We start from the raw sequence: 15,877 nt of genomic DNA, 5'->3' as shown, positions 1-15,877 counted from the left end.
TTCTGTGGGTTGTGACTAAAGAAGCTGCTTTACTGTGTTATGATTTTTACTAGCTTGTAAAAGTTACCAATAAATAATACTTTTATGCTGAGTGATCATGCTGTTTTCCAGACAAAGAGCAGCATACTGGTGTTTATTATGTGACCTCATTAAGTTCTAGTTTTGACAAAAAATATAAACAAAGGCTTGAGTTTTCAATTTTTGTACATGGGATCACATTTGCTGAACAGTGTTTTGCTTTGTTTATCTAAAAAAAAGTATTTTATATTGCACATTTAACATTATGCAAGCGCCTAAATCAATAATACTATAAAAAAGAAAACAAAATGTCAATGTAACAGCCAGCTCTGGGTTATGTGAGTGTAAAGCCATTGTTTGAAGACATAAAAGAGGAGAGTTTCAGGCTTTGTTTTATGATCCTGCTGTCATAGGGTCAGTGAGGGGCTTTTATCTGAGGCAACAGTAACAGCTGTACATTAAAGGGGGCACATCTCATAATAGGTTTTGTCATGTACAAGAGTACATATTTGATCTGTTTAGTTTATTAAAAACCTATAAAAAGTCTAAAGCTGCACATGCTTATCAAACAGTGATGCTCCCCAAAGAGTCTCTGCAAGAAAACTTTGCATTTTATAGTCTCAGTGAGGTTATTTACATAGGATTTAAATACGACCCATACAGGCAGGTTTAAAAGGGCTGTGAGTAGCTAAAAGACACTGGAGCGGGAGTTCAACGCGGCGGTCGAAGCTTTTTCCAATAACTTATCTTATTAATCTGTTCCTCCTACCATGTGAAATTAATGTGCAGGAAAACACTGGCTTCATAATTCAGTCTACTGAGATTCTAACATTTTAACTTGCTATTTAAACACTAATAGCGACTCCACTGCTGAATCATGGCAACAGAAACAAGGTGTAGTTCAGTGTCTTGACACTTCAACATATGGACGGGTAAGGCGGGAATCAAACCTGCAGTCTTTCGATCAGAGGTCGACTGCCCTACCACTGCACCATGGCTGCATATATAAAGCAGCATTTCTCTGCTTCAGACTCAGCTGGTTTACATTGATAGCATAAACACTTCACTCCTGTAGTGAAGTGTTGCATTTCTTTGCAAAGCTGCTTTTCTCCAACTTAGAATCCACTCAAAATACATTAATTTTAGAGTAACGCTAATTCAAAGAACCTCAATACCGGAGCTAAAGGTCTGGTGTTAACGGGTTAAACAAGAGCTGCGTTTACATGGACAAAAGTAATCAGAAAGAAAGCCTGATCTGAACAAAAATGCGTCATGTAAACACGCCGTTCGGAATACTCTGCCCCCATCAGACTCGTTCGGTTTAAAATTTCTTTCCAATGGAGATAGGTGGGTTATGCCGATTGTTGATCCGATCGTTGTGCATGTAAACGGTTCATTCCGTTAGTGTGTTACTACTGCTCAGGTTTAACGTCATGCATAGACGGTGTTTCGCTCCAAAGAAGGCTTTGGAGCTCAAACAGGACCGACCGGCTGCTTTGCGGACGCCCGGTGCGAAGCGCGGAGCGCCGCTCCGCCCTCATCCCGCCCTCATCCCACCCTCACCTAGCTGGCTCCTTGCTTCTCCCTTTTCTTACACCCCTCGCAAGGGGGGTAGCCAGGGAGGAGCGCTTCGTGCCTCGTGACGTCTGGACCCTGCGCTGTCTGGGCTAAGGCGCCGGTGGACCGAGCGAACTGTGTTTTTGATCAGAGCAGCCGGACTTATAACTTTGTGTTTGAGGGGAGGGGAGGATGCTTTTTTACGTGTGCGTTTTGTTGTTTTGTTATGTATGTGTGGGAGACTTCGGACTGCGATCCGTCCCGCCGCTCTGGGTTAGCAAGCTGCTCGAGCAGAGCTCGGACCGCCAACCTTACACAGCGGCTTTCGTGCGGGGTGTGAGCTTTTCTAAGCAGAAATGCTGCGCAGTCCTTAGAAACCGTTCAAACAATCACCTGGATTTGCTTCCAGTCGTGTCCTGACAAAATAAAGGCTGATGTTATTCCCGCATGGATTTTATGTTCATCCAGGGCTGTTCTGTTGTTAGCACGTGTTAGCATCTCTTAACCCTTCTTCCAGGTCCGCTCCGCAACAAAAAAAGCACTGACCCCACGGATTAAAAATACAATGATGAGCGAACAGGCGCTTCATAATAACCATACCAATAATAAAAGCACGTTTAGAAGATCATCTCGTTTATTACGGAGCAGCCACATATTTATGTATGTGGCAGCTCAGCTTGTTTATAGCGAGACTCATTTTCTCTTCCGGTATTTTAAAGAAAAGTGCGCATGTGCAAACAAAATGATTTATTCCGACCGAATGTGTGGCCCATGTAGACATTTGTTATAATCTGAAAAGGTTTTTCTGGGCCCATGTACAAGGTTAAATTCTAATCTGATTTTTCATCCGATCAAGACATTTTGTGCATGTAACCGCGGCTTGTGGTGAAGGTGGAGGGTTCACACTAAGACTTACCTGACACTGAAGTAGAGCACAATGGGACCAGACTTCTTGGGGAATTCATGCTCTAACACTCTGCGGTCCAGTTGCAGCCAACTGAAGTGGCCCCTGGTGATGCAGAAACAACAAGTCAATGCCATTAGTTGGATATGTCTTCTACTTGGCAAGGAATTACAAATATATAACACATTTCTACTTAAGCCCCCAGAGTTTTACTTTTCCACTGACATTCTCGTCTTTTGTTTCCTCCCATTGTAACTTTATCAGTCTCCTATTTCACATCTGAGAGAAAAAACTGCAGACAGGTTGCCAACCTGGTGACCTTGCCCTGTTTCCTAAGCAACTGAGAGGCATCTCTCTCTAACCTTCTTTCCCACAAAGGCAGCTTCTGCAAGAAAATTCAACAAATCTCTACATCACAGACATCTTCAAGACTGGAAAGAAAAGTCATGCAAGTCAGGCTTGGCTGAGTCTGAAATCAAAGGTTACATTGGAAGAAAGATTTACGGTTTTTTCCTGTTTTCAAAAGAGTTGAATGTCTGTGCAGTCAGGACACCATGGTGCTTTGTTTTTTTGTAGGTCACAATACACAACAAGACTCATTTGAATTTCACATTTGCATTGTAAGCACTGCTTTTTTAACAGGCCTACTGGCAGATAAGGCCTCGTGATCTTTGCTGTCCTCCATCAAGTCGATGAATACCTGAGCTGTAACACCAGAACCCATTGTAACTAGAATGTCCAGATCAGTTCTGTGTGATACTCGGAGTAGAGTTATAAGGATTATGGTGAAATAACAGTTATGCCCCTTGATGGTCTTCTTACAATGACCCAGTTACCAACCCTGTTGCAGAAACTACGTCCCAGAAAATGTTTTTAAATTTTGTCTAAAACTTGCATAATCACAATAAAAAAAACACTGGGAACGCTTTTACAATAGATCAAAAGATAACTGGAGTGGGATTTTAAAGATACACTATTTTCTGTGACATCAAAAAATTGTGCTTTGCTTCCTAAATGATCAAATGGATGTTGTAAATTTTGCTTTGAGGACATTTTTTATGCGAGCAAATTGACAAAACAAAATGAACAGATTAAATGTATCTTACGTTTCATCCACGTATGCAATTCCAAAGTACTCTTTTTCTTTGAGGTTAAAGTGAGAGGCCACGAGGTCCAGCAAATCCTTTGCCATCAGTTTGGGCTGCAAAAAAGACAAATGAAATGTTTGGTTCATGCTTTTTCATGACCGTGACAGTCGCCGTGCATAGAGCTTAGAGTTTATTCCAAAAGCTAAAGATTTAAAGCAATGACCAGACTTTTTTTTTCAACTAAAACAAGCAGAATGACTGTGAAGCTCGATAAAGACACAGAGAGAGAGAGGCAGAAAAAAGATGGATGTGGCTGGTGGATGTTGCTGACACTGCAAGTGCCCTTCCCTTCCCTTCCCTTCCCTCCAGTCTCCTTTCTGACCCTTACCTTTCACTGCAGAGTCACTGTTTCAGTTGCTATGGCCAACAGAACAGCAGCAATACATTTTTCAAACTAACTTCTACTGTAAACATTTGCTTAAACTATATGAGAGAGGACCCAGAGTCTTTCTTAACATGCAGAGCAGACAAATCACTTCAAAGCCTCACAGAGATCAGGGATTGCTGCCATATGCTGTTGGTTTGTCAGATCATGAGTAAAAGTAGATCCGGCCCTGTGGTTAACCATGGGTGTGCCTCATTCCCTACATATACACACAAACATTTGCAGACAAATTAAGATGCACAAGCCAACGTAGACATTGAACAAATTTTCTAAATTTCTGGATACAAGAGGAATAAGCATTTTATATGTAAAAAAAAAAGAATTCATTTATTGTGTAAAATTGAATTTATATACCGATATGCAGCTACACACAAACAGAATTTATTGCCACAGTAAACAAATGCCAATGCCAGTGACCTATACTGTGTACACATTGCACAGCTAACTTCAGTGTCAGAAGCTAACTGGAGTTATTTAATGAAAAGGAGGTGAGGTCATACACACACAAAACTACACAAACACACACTCAGAGGAAAATATCATCACTAAGCTGCATCCCACATAACTATGACATCTACAGAATAGTTTACAACATCTAAATGTTTTTGGAACATGAGCTGAATGAGGATATTATGTGGACAAACTGTGCCATAAGAATCCTATGACAATAACCTTATAATACAAATGTGTGTCCTTTATAAAGAAATCTGTAGTGACATAGATACTGTAATGTTTAGAGCTTTTTCCAACTGCATTTTTGCTTCTGTTCCTGACACACAACGATTTGAATAAAGAAATACTCAGAAATGCAAGTTTAAGTTGAATTTAACAGGTACTTGCACGCTCCAAACAGTGAGGGGGGTCACTAAGTTCAGTCCTCTTATACAGGCAATGGCTTAAATCTGACTTTTGATGACTCTGTGAAAATTAGTACCTCTATCCAGAGCATGAAAGGCACTGATGTTTCATGTGAGAAAGAGCTATAAAGATCAACAGCAAACCCTCTGGCTTAAAGAGCCCGTAGCTCTGAATATGGACTGTCTTTATGGGCTTTACTGTAATTCCTGTTTTGGTTCAGTCTGGGAAATATCCATGGTTAGCATCCCATTACCATTACCATACTACCTGGTAACAACACAAATGGAGAGACACAAAAAGGGGGGGAGGTTGTAAGAACCAACATGTGTGGGGACTGGAACCAAAGAGGAACACAGAGTAAAGAAGGAAAAATTGTATGGAGAAAAACAATTGAAACCATGATAAATCGATGAACATCAAGAGGCCATGACTAAGAATAACAAACAAGATGAACAGAACTCGCTTTAAGTTGTCTTAGCTCTTTGTCTTACTACTGCAGTGATTTGTGCTTAAATTCAGCCTAAAGGCAGCCTTAGCATTACAGTTGAATTCTGCTTTCTCTACAAATGACAATAACACCACACACAAGTATGGACTGCAGCTGATTCACAAGATGGAACAAGTTGTCAGTTAGTGCATTCCTCTTGTACTGTGCAAAAGAAACAAACATGGGAAAAAGGTACAGCTGTCACTATTCAATGCAACAAAAATACAACAATCAAACCAAAACCTAAATGGAATTATACACTAACTATATGGTTCAAACTCCTGCAAAAATACAAAATCTTAAATAGTGCAAAAAAATAAAATGGGTAGCATACGGTAGGCAATTTAAACCAGCAGAATATGATCCAACTTTTAAATATTGGACTACAAAAGGAATAACAGCATGGTGCTTATTAGAAAAGGACGGACAGCTGGAGAGTTTTGAGAACTTGTCGTAGCAACACCTAAAAGGAGACAAACATTCACCTTCAGAGTAGCACCATTTTCTAAAGGATTAACAATGCAGCTCATATCTGGGGTCTAAGGTTTTAATTAAATTAATAAACCCCGTCTTCTCCAAGGTATATATGGGTACCATGTCTTTGGCTGTATGCAAAACGACCGCTTCTGTGATTGTCCTCCACCGTGCCCCTGACCTCAACGGTTCTGCTATTAGTACTGGAGAAGTCGCATTTTCTTTGTGTCCCACAAGATATAAACTACAGCTGTGACGCTGTGGGATTTTTGATCACCGCGCTGATGAAGCAGCAGGAGTTGCTGTCACCCCCCCACCACCACCACCGCTGCCGCCGAACACAAAATCTTCCGGCGGCCGCGTCGCAAATGAATTCCAGTACAAGTAATAATTGCAATGCAGTATTCTTTATTAACAAATAACAGTAACAACTAACTACTAACAATTAACTATATAGGTGTTGCAGAATGACTATGTGTATGTGTGTCAGCACACTGCGTGTGTAAGAGGAATGAGCGCGTGCCACACGAGAGTGTGTGAGAGTGTGCGTTCGTTCATGTTTGGTGTTACGGAATGAATGACAACAGTAATAAAAGGTTTTCCCCAGGTGTTGGAATAGGTTTGTGATGCTGCTGCCTTTGACTGCGATGGGCTTTATGTTGCAGCGTGGGGTCTCTTCCTCCAAGTCTGTGGCAGCAAACCCAAACCAGTTCTAAACAACAGATGATTTTATTCCTTTCTTGGGAACTAACTTCCTACTCTCACCGGTAGCCATGCTGTCGCTAACTGTCACGTGTGTGCTATGATGTTGTTGTTTGTCGCTTGACATACCGCCGTGTGAAACTAACGCTACGGAAGCTCTGGGGAGCCAAAAATGCGCATTTCCACAAAAATTGATTTAGTTATTTTTTAAATCCCCTGTAAAAAAAATTTTGAATTAATTCATTCAATCGATTTTTCACCCAGGTCTAGTGGAGAAGTAAATGTAGACCATTCTCATGTATTATGGAAATGTTTGCATGTAACAGGATTTTGGAAGATGGTGTGTGATATCACATGCAAAGTGCTGGGATTTACAATTTCTCTGGAACCAGAACTGTTTTATTTGTACATGTTCTCAGGAAACTCTGTCCACCAAAGTGACAAATACTTATTTAAAGTTATGTCACTAGCTGCTAAAAAAACATTGACCAGGAACTGGGGCACTACGTCGATCCCATCAAAGGAGCAATGGACTTCAACAATTATTGACATCTATTCAACGGAAAAAATAACATACAGGCTAAGACTGCAAGAGGCATAATTACACCGAAAGTGGAAAAAAATGGACACTTTACAACAAATAGACAGAAGAAGCACCTAGAATTGACCCTTGTTATTGTGGTTTGTTTTCATGTAATAAAAATAAAGTTAAAAAAAAAACTAAATGAAATCAATTTTGACTGTCAGTTATTTCTTTTAAAGTGTGGCAAACAATATGGAAATAGGATTTTTTTTGGTCATTTTAGAACTTCATTGGCAATAATGTAAACATAATCACCACTTTCCCAAAGAACTGCAACTGTGCGATTAATTAAATGGGACAGACACAGGGACTGAACAATGGCATGCACACAAACACATGCATACACTCATAAAGACAGCAAACACAACACATTCATTAGATGGTACAGCTCTCTGCAAGCTTAGACAACATTGCTTTTCACAGACATTTAACCCATTGCTGCTCAGCAGCACAGATAATTAACTGAGTGAGAATTACAGGGGAAGGGGCTGGGAGACGCACAGTATAGCTTATCCCCAGACTGGTAATGAACGTGCAAAAGAGGCTCATTAAACTGACAGTCGCATCTTTGTGTATGGCAAAACAGGCCCTTGGTGCTTCAAGAATTTCTCAAATTTAATGGGGCAACAATTAACGTATCATGGCAGTCTACACAGCACAAAGCTGTGTTATAGTGATGATCTCAAGCATGTATTCATCAATCATTAAGCTTCTTAAGGTCTGTCTGTGTTCAGTCCAATCTGTATGACTTGGTCAATTTGTTGGAGATCCCTTCAGTGCTTACTGTTGTGTTTCATTCTCTACATAAAGTCAAACTATAAAGGACATGTCATCGGTGAACAAAGGGGATAAGGTAGAGCGCTGAGGTGAATGACACCTGTGGGACTGAGCAGTCGCTCAAAAAGGCCCAGCTGGCTTGCTTGTCCAGATTAAACCAGAGGACAAAGCAGGATATGTAAAAGCCATTTAGAAAGTGAGGATTTCTTCCTTCTTCAAAAAAATGTATGTTATGTGAACACATAATAAATAATGGTTTTGTTTTTGCAAATGGGGTGAGTGCTTGCCTTCTTAGTTGAGTGAAAAACAATGTAATTCTCTATGGCCCCCATAACAATTCAGTGACCTACAAAACATTTGCTCCACAGATGGAAGGAAAAGAAGAAAAAAACACAACCGTATCTTGCCTTTTCTATTTAGACTGTAACAGCTGCTCGTAGCAAAATATTCACATTTCAGACTCTTTATACTTTTTATACATTTATATTGCTGTAACCCATACATACCCATTGCACACAAGTCATACATTTATTTGCATAAACTTAAATTAAAGTTAAAAAGAAGTAACCTTGTTTTCTTTTTATTTTCTCTTTACTTCTTAAATTGAGATAAAAAAAAGAGCATTAGCAACCATGAATCAAAAGACCAGCAGATCCTGCAGTACTATGTGCAGAAATTCATCAACAGGAAGCAGGAAAATGCATGAGCAAAGACGACATGGAGAGGAAAAGACAGAGACTGTACGTGAAAGAGTGGCAAAAACAAGTACCAATTTGAAGTGAAAATAATCTCTGGCAGCGTAATCAAATCAGGAAGTCAGCAGACCTATCCTTGCTCCCCCCCTTCATTTTTCTTCTCTCCCTTCAATGTCATCTCCTGTCTCTCCGTTCCTGAGCATCTCCCTTCTCTCTCTTCCTCTAAGCCTCTTGAGTTTCTCTGCCGGTCCTGCTCTTCTTCTCCAGTTCCAGGCCAATTATTGTCTCTTGTCTTTTTACCTCTCTGCAGGATCCAGGTAATATTCTCAGACCCACAGTGGGTGAAGCTTAAAAAAAATATGCTTCAGACAATCTAGCAAAGCAGTCAGATGAAAATACTCGAACAAAGGATAGCTACAGAATAAATCTCAAAGTGAGAAGGTCAAAGACTTTAGCAGACGATGAAGATATAGTCTTCTTTTTTGGGTGCTGGTTTTAAATTGATTCTTAAAGATTTTCAGTGAAGATGTAAAGCTCTGAAACGTATGTCTAAAGACTTATATTTAGAAGCCACTATGTCTAAAAATCTCTGTGACGATGAGTGGCTATAACAGGAATGACAAGATTAGGTGAGGATTGAGAAAGTGCCAAGCCACAAACAACTGGCCAAAATCTCTCTTTGCTAGCAGATATCGAGTGTCTTAAGTCAATAAAGTGGCAGGATCTCTCATTTGTTTAGAAAATAAGCTATAAAATGACACGGCAGAAGGCGTGGAAAGAGACAAACAAAACACTCACCTGTACAAGGAGTTCCAGCTTCCTGTCATCCAAAAGATGGACCTGACATCGCCTTCCCTCTGTCATCTGAAAGACAGAAAATATATTGAGTACTTTTGCATTTAAAACAATGTAGAAACATTCAAATAAAACTCTGTTGCCTTTTTTTAACAAAAACTATGTTTTTAAAGTCTAAACTATGTTGCATGTACTCAAAAATACATCAACAGGTTTAGTTTGCCATACTCAAAGAGATGGCTTTTCCCCCTCTGTGTGATATTTCACTGAAGTCCTAGCAGGGTTTTGTAAGTTACACACAGCGAGCCAACAGCCTCCAGCTCCATCTCCCTCTCTAACTTTTCCAGCAGTCCTCTTAAGAGCAGCAAACCCATTCTCTAACAGTTGTAGCCCTAACAGTAAGAAAAACTGTAGCTTAGTAGGGTCGACAAGAAATCCGTTCATGGTAGTCTTGACATAAGATGCTGAACATTAGAGCAAAAAGACGAAATAGCATGTGTGCCAAGTTCAAATGAACATACCGGAGCAGGTGCAATGAAAGAAGAAGTCAGATGTTATCCATACAGACCTAACTATGGTAACAAAAATGTAACTGAGGTGTAAATAGTAAAAAAAAGAAAAAAAGTACAATACACTTGTAAAAGAGTGTTGACTCTGTTAGTATGTGTTAATACTCTGCTGTATTTCAGTTTATTTGGAGTTTCTCTCAATTCTGACAGGATCAAGGACTAGGGAACACTGAAGACACTCAGTCCTCTAATACCTGCCTTATATGTAAAAAAAAAAAAATACAAGTTCAGGGGTGAAAAAAACAATGCAGAGAAAAGTTGTAGGATTCAAAAAAAGGAAAAGTGGATGGATACTTATTGTAAATCAAGTATAACGCTTTCCAAGATGTCAACCATAAACATAAACACAGGAAAACCGGTTTGTAAACCATAACTTTATCACCACCTTAGGCTACTAGAATTAAACAAGGGTATGCCGGCTGCACATTTAAATTAACCCCTGCTTGACTACTGTCCCACTATTTCTGTAAGCTTGCATTAACATGAGAGGGAAACATCACAAGCAGGTGAGGACATCATAAAAGAAGAAGCAGTTAAGAAGTGACACATGTATGCCTCAGCACTCGTCTCAGTGAGAACTCCTCTGAATGGCTGTTTGTGCCAACACATGCATATGTGTGTGGGTGTGGCTTTGGCAACTCAGCAGGTTTGGGGTAGCCCTCCCACTTGCTATTGATCTTCTGCGGCTTGTGTGTTTAGCTTGGCTGCACCTGTGCATCAGACAGCTACTCCTACACTCATATATTTCTTTATTTAACATTGCACTGTGCTCCATACCACTTTCTTGCTTACAAATCTTTCCAATTATTCGTGGGATACAGCAATAGGGACAACCCTTATTTTTCAGCACAGTCAGGGGGGACAACAAGCATTTAAACCATATTAAATGTTTGCTAACAAAGGTATCTGAGTTTGAAAACTTGCAGTGCAAATGACTGAAAATATTACCTGCAGAACCCTATAAACTGCAATGCAGACTCATTCTCACAGGAGCATCCTCCTACTGCCAATCAGCTTTGAGTCCCTTGGAATTCAGCTAACCTTGATGTCAAGGTAACAAATCAGTGCTCTGATTTTTTGTTTTTATAAGAAAGCTAAATCTGCAATGGAAACTGGCACTTATTAGTTTCCCACATTCAGTTAGGTTTGCTGCATTTGGTGCGTTCAAGTGAGCTTCAACTTGTTGTGAAAAGCAAATGTGATTAGGTCTCTCTGAACAGTAGATTCAATAAACTCAAGGATGAATAATTCATTCAACTTATTGTTGCATTGCCAGGCAAATAGAAATCTGATAGATCACCATGTTAAATGTTCTTTTAGGTATCAGGAGTCTTTTATTACTCACACAGGGTTTATTTGAGTAATAACACAGAGGGTAGATCTCAGGTTAAAAACGCATATATGGTGGTCCAAACTACACTTTGTGATTTAATATTCACTAACAATTATAGAGTTTTGATTAGTTAGCATTCATGCTAGGTCAAATAGAGACAAACATGTAAAACTAATCGCTTTTTTCCTTCTTTTTGCTGCAGCTGACACCATTACATGCATTCACAAACAAACAGACAGTTCCTGGTGATGCTTTGGTCAGTACCTTGCCAGAGAAGGCTCCGTCAACGGCTTCCTCAAAGACACTGGCACCGATTTGCGGCTAAAAAGGCAGGAATGTTAATCCCAAAAGGAGACGAGTCGTGTTCCTGCCACGAAATCATCAAAGAACACCCGTTTTCCTGACCGGCTCAAAGGAGGAGGCACATCAGCATCCATGTTTGGAACCATTAGTTGGCGACAGTAACAACCTTCTCCCCCAAAACGACAGCTATGTATATGTCCGGTGTTATGCCGGTTCTATATCGTTGTCATTCCAGCCAATTCTTTTGATAGCTAGGCGCCAAGCTCTGGTTCGTTCCTCATCCCTCCTACGGAAAACAGCGCCTCGCGCTTCCAGCGTCGGTCGACTCCCCCCCACCCTCACCCCGTTTTTTCTACCGGCACCAACAGTCAGGGAACGTGCGGTTAGCTCAGACCGTACCAACGGTCACCGAGCAGGGGGGTGGTGGGACGGACGACCGGTATGGCTGCTACGACTTGAAATCAGTTTTTTCCAGGTATGTTTATTCCTCAGGCAGCCTAGTTGCTCGGGATAATGGAGGCAAGATGTGGGGGCGGGGACAGAGGAGGAGACGAGGGGAAATTCTCTGCAGCGGATCCCAGTCATGAGAAACTGCAGACCTCTGTGGCTGTGTGTGCACGAGCGCATGCCTACACCCAAACAGAATGCATTTCACACTCATCCACATGAAACAAGCGTTTTACAGCAGAAAGAAATGACCCCCACTTCTCTGTTTGCCGTGAAGAAATCTCTTTTAATGTTATGAATGATGGGATTAAAAAAGAAGACATTAAAGTGACAGGAGTTTTTTCAGATTATCCTTGAGTTCTGGCCTTTCACCCACATAGGTTGAGGGTTTTTATTGACCTACATTAGGTGCTTGTCATTAATCGTTTACGTCAAGAACAGCAGCTGCTTAAACCAGAAGGTTTTAAAAAAAGAAGAAAAAAAAAACGGTTTGCACAACATAAACATAAGCCATAAACACTGGTATGGTGTCATACTACTGATACTACTCTGAAGCATAAATGAGATCATTGGTAACTCCAAAACGTCTGAATGACTCAGCTAGTTTATTGTTTATTGTTTATTATATCAACAAACATTGTGAGGTTGCATGTAAAGCATGCAGCATCAGCAACACTTGCTAGTTTGTGTTGTAAAAAAAGTTGTTGCTGATGTTAATGCATCAGCTCATAGATGACTAGAACCATGTTCATCTTTGTTTTCCTCATTGGAGCTGGTATCTGGCAGAAAACTGTATGGCTGGATCCTATTGCGCCAATACTGTTCACCATTTTTGTTGAACCGGTAATGTTAGGTTGGGGATGTGAGGGGCTGTAACCTAGCCGGAGAGGGAGTAAACAAAGGGATGATGGGAAGTGGAGTCAGGCATACTACACTCTAACAATCCCACCCACAACTCAGAGGTGAATTTCTAATGTAATATTAATTCTATCTATCTATCTATCTATCTGTCTGTCTGTCTGTCTGTCTGTCTGTCTGTCTGTCTGTCTGTCTGTCTGTCTGTCTGTCTGTCTGTCTGTCTGTCTGTCTGTCTGTCTGTCTGTCTGTCTGTCTGTCTGTCTGTCTGTCTGTCTGTCTGTCTGTCTATCTATCTATCTATCTATCTATCTATCTATCTATCTATCTATCTATCCTCTGCAGAAACTATGTCCTAGAATATGACACTTTTTTTTAAATTGGCTATATTAGGGCTGCAGTTTAGCTCAGGTGGTAGAGCAGGTCATCCAACAACCGAAGGGTTGGCGGATCAATCCACTCCCCCCAGGGGATGGGTCAAAATGCGGAGAAGAATTTCCCCATTGTGGGATAAATAAAGTATCAATTATTATTATTATTAAAAATGGCATAATCATAATTAAAAGACTAATAAGAAGGCTTTTACAATGGATCAAAAGATGATCGGAGTGGGACTTTAAGTTAAATTCAATGTTTTAGGCTTTTTTGCTGTTGGAATGTTCTGCAATCCCCAAACTCAGCTTCATTTGCAAATGCTCACATGAGAAATGAGGAGGTGTATCCTTTTCTCCTGCAGCCGGATCTTTCTGTTTCTGGATATTTTTGGCCCGATCCAGACACCGGAAACTGGCCTGTCCAACTTAAACATCTCCAGATGACTCTTTCTTTGGCTTTAATATACACAGCCAAGCCCTTGATTTCAAATACATCTTTCTTTTATGGGTAACTTCCTCAGTTTTCTGTCACAAGGATCCTGTTGTTGGCAGGATGCATGAGAAGGAGAAAAGGAAAAAAACAAACAAAAAAAAAAGTCAAGCAGTTGGGAACGGGGAGTAAAGCCAGCTTTAACTTCAGGAAAGATACAAAAAAACTGCTAAGCGTGTCATAATTAAGACTTAAGCTGAGATTTTGAAAACAGCCCTTGTTTGAGACAGAAGGCTGTGCCAGAGGAGGCAGATTCATGAACTGAGACAGAGATTAAAAGACTGAAAAAATAATCAAACAAACCTTTAATATCCAACATTCATGACCCCTATTTGCTGTACTAAATTGTCAATAGTCTAGAATTTTGCAAGTGCCTAAATGTGAGAAATAGACATGTAGGGCTTGAGAGCCTTCAAACAGGAAAGAACTCTTCTAACCAGTAAATAGTCGGCTGTAATGAGGTGCTGATTTGCTGGATTTCTATTTTTGGTCTGAAGTGGAAAGATCTGTATGCATGAGATATTATTACCACTGGAGGGTGTGGGATTTAAGTTTTTAAGTCTGGACAAGCAAACAGGGTTCATGGTCTGAGCTTGAAAAAGGTAACATATTGGCGCTGCATCACATAAACCCAATTTGCGGGTTAATTAAAGCAAGATGACTGGAACACTGCGGTAGGGAGCCAAGCCGGTCGCACACACTCTTCTGACTGCCATTGTCTGGTTCTCCCTTATATTTACAGAGACTAAATAAACATCCCCTTTTCAAACATGTCGCACTTTGAGCAAGCTAACATCTGACAACAGTCAACACATGATGACTTATGACGCTGAGATCATAAAATCTCAGTGGGCTTTATGGCTCATCTGCAGGTTTTAATGTGACAGTGTCCACATATGGTGCAGATTAAATTACAACAGAGTATGTTATAGTTTCACAATAAGATGCTTAAAAAAGAAAAGCTCAGTCAAATCCTGTTCTTTACTCAATCTAAAATTTCTAATAGTAGCGAGGTTAAACGGAGCAGGGAGGGTCAGGGAATGTGGAATGTCTGGAGAAAGACTGACCAGGAGAGATCTGTTATGTCTGTTAAGTGTGTGCTGGTGCGCCGGAGTGTGTGTGTGTGCCCATTTTAGTGTGTGCCTGTGAGCTCCACCCTTGCTGGCCGTGAATGACTTGGGAATAAAATGTGGTTTCAGTTAGGGAGCTTTTAAAATAAGAAACATACTGGCACTTCAAAAACAGATGAAAATAAAAGTGGAGATATTTCTGTAGTAGCTCTCCTTTGTTCTCAGTTTACTACAAAACACAATGTCCTGCCTTTCTTTTTTTCCACCCACAAAAAATGGGAAAAATATATTTGTACTGTACATACATACATTACAACACTGTAAACATCACAATGTATTATGTGTGATCCAAGGTTTGCTATACACTTGGATCATAAATTCAAGCTATAAGTATTGTGAGGATTTAGAAAAAAATCAGAATTCCTACCATGGAATGTTATTTAACTAAGAGTTTAATCAATTAAGGGTTTGTTTTTCCTGAAATGTCACAGAATCTGGATTAGAGTTTGGTGTTGTGTTTGGAATGTATGATGTGAGCTGATGTTCTGTAGTGCAGTGGTCCCCAACCTTTTTCAGGCCAGGGATGGCTTTAATGTCAAACAATATTTTCATGGACCGGTCTCTATGAGGCTGTAGTGGGTCTCAGATTTTTTTTTTAGCCTCCAGTTTCCCTTAACTCTTGAGACTAAAGCTTGCTTTCATCCTGTGTAATATATCTGCAGCTGGTTTCAAATGTATTTGTACACTAGATTTCATAGGAACCACTAAAATGGGATGTAGCAGCCCTCATTCTCGTCCAACTTTTAAGGTGCGATGGATACAAATAAAACGTCTCTGAAACTGGTATTTTCTAATAAAAATGAATTCATCGTTTGAATAACTTTATTAGCTGCATCCTTGTAACATTAGACAGCCAGTCGCTAAATTTTATGCATTATTATCATGGTCTGTGGTGGCAACTGTCACAATGAATCCATATTTGGAGAACAGACTTTTGGTTTAGAGCTGGTTTTTGTCTGTTAAATGTAGCTGCTATCTTTTTTTCTTTGAAGT

General features: G+C 40.2%; 1 protein-coding gene across 12 annotated transcripts in view; it reads right to left on the bottom strand.

Moving 5' to 3' along the window:
• The window catches only part of frmd4a (FERM domain containing 4A), a 101,318-nt gene that overhangs the window by 20,715 nt on the left and 64,726 nt on the right, over positions 1-15,877 (bottom strand). For 9 of the 12 annotated variants that reach the window (XM_078949379.1, XM_078949384.1, XM_078949381.1 and 6 more), the window contains exons 2-4: positions 9,387-9,452; positions 3,586-3,680; positions 2,492-2,584 (exon numbers count right to left, since the gene is read on the bottom strand). In XM_078949379.1, the coding sequence (XP_078805505.1) occupies positions 2,492-2,584; positions 3,586-3,680; positions 9,387-9,452 (254 nt within the window). Of the gene's footprint in view, positions 1-2,491; positions 2,585-3,585; positions 3,681-9,386; positions 9,453-11,549; positions 12,189-15,877 lie in introns of those variants that run through there. The other 3 variants (XM_078949385.1, XM_078949383.1, XM_078949382.1) reach the window with 1 other exon arrangement.

This window comes from Oryzias latipes, chromosome 6 (genome assembly GCF_053564925.1).
Source record: "Oryzias latipes strain Hd-rR chromosome 6, Olatipes_Hd-rR_3.1".
Taxonomy (NCBI): domain Eukaryota; kingdom Metazoa; phylum Chordata; class Actinopteri; order Beloniformes; family Adrianichthyidae; genus Oryzias; species Oryzias latipes.
The sequence above is the reverse complement of the archived record's forward strand: the minus strand, read 5'-3'. Positions and strand labels throughout refer to the sequence as shown.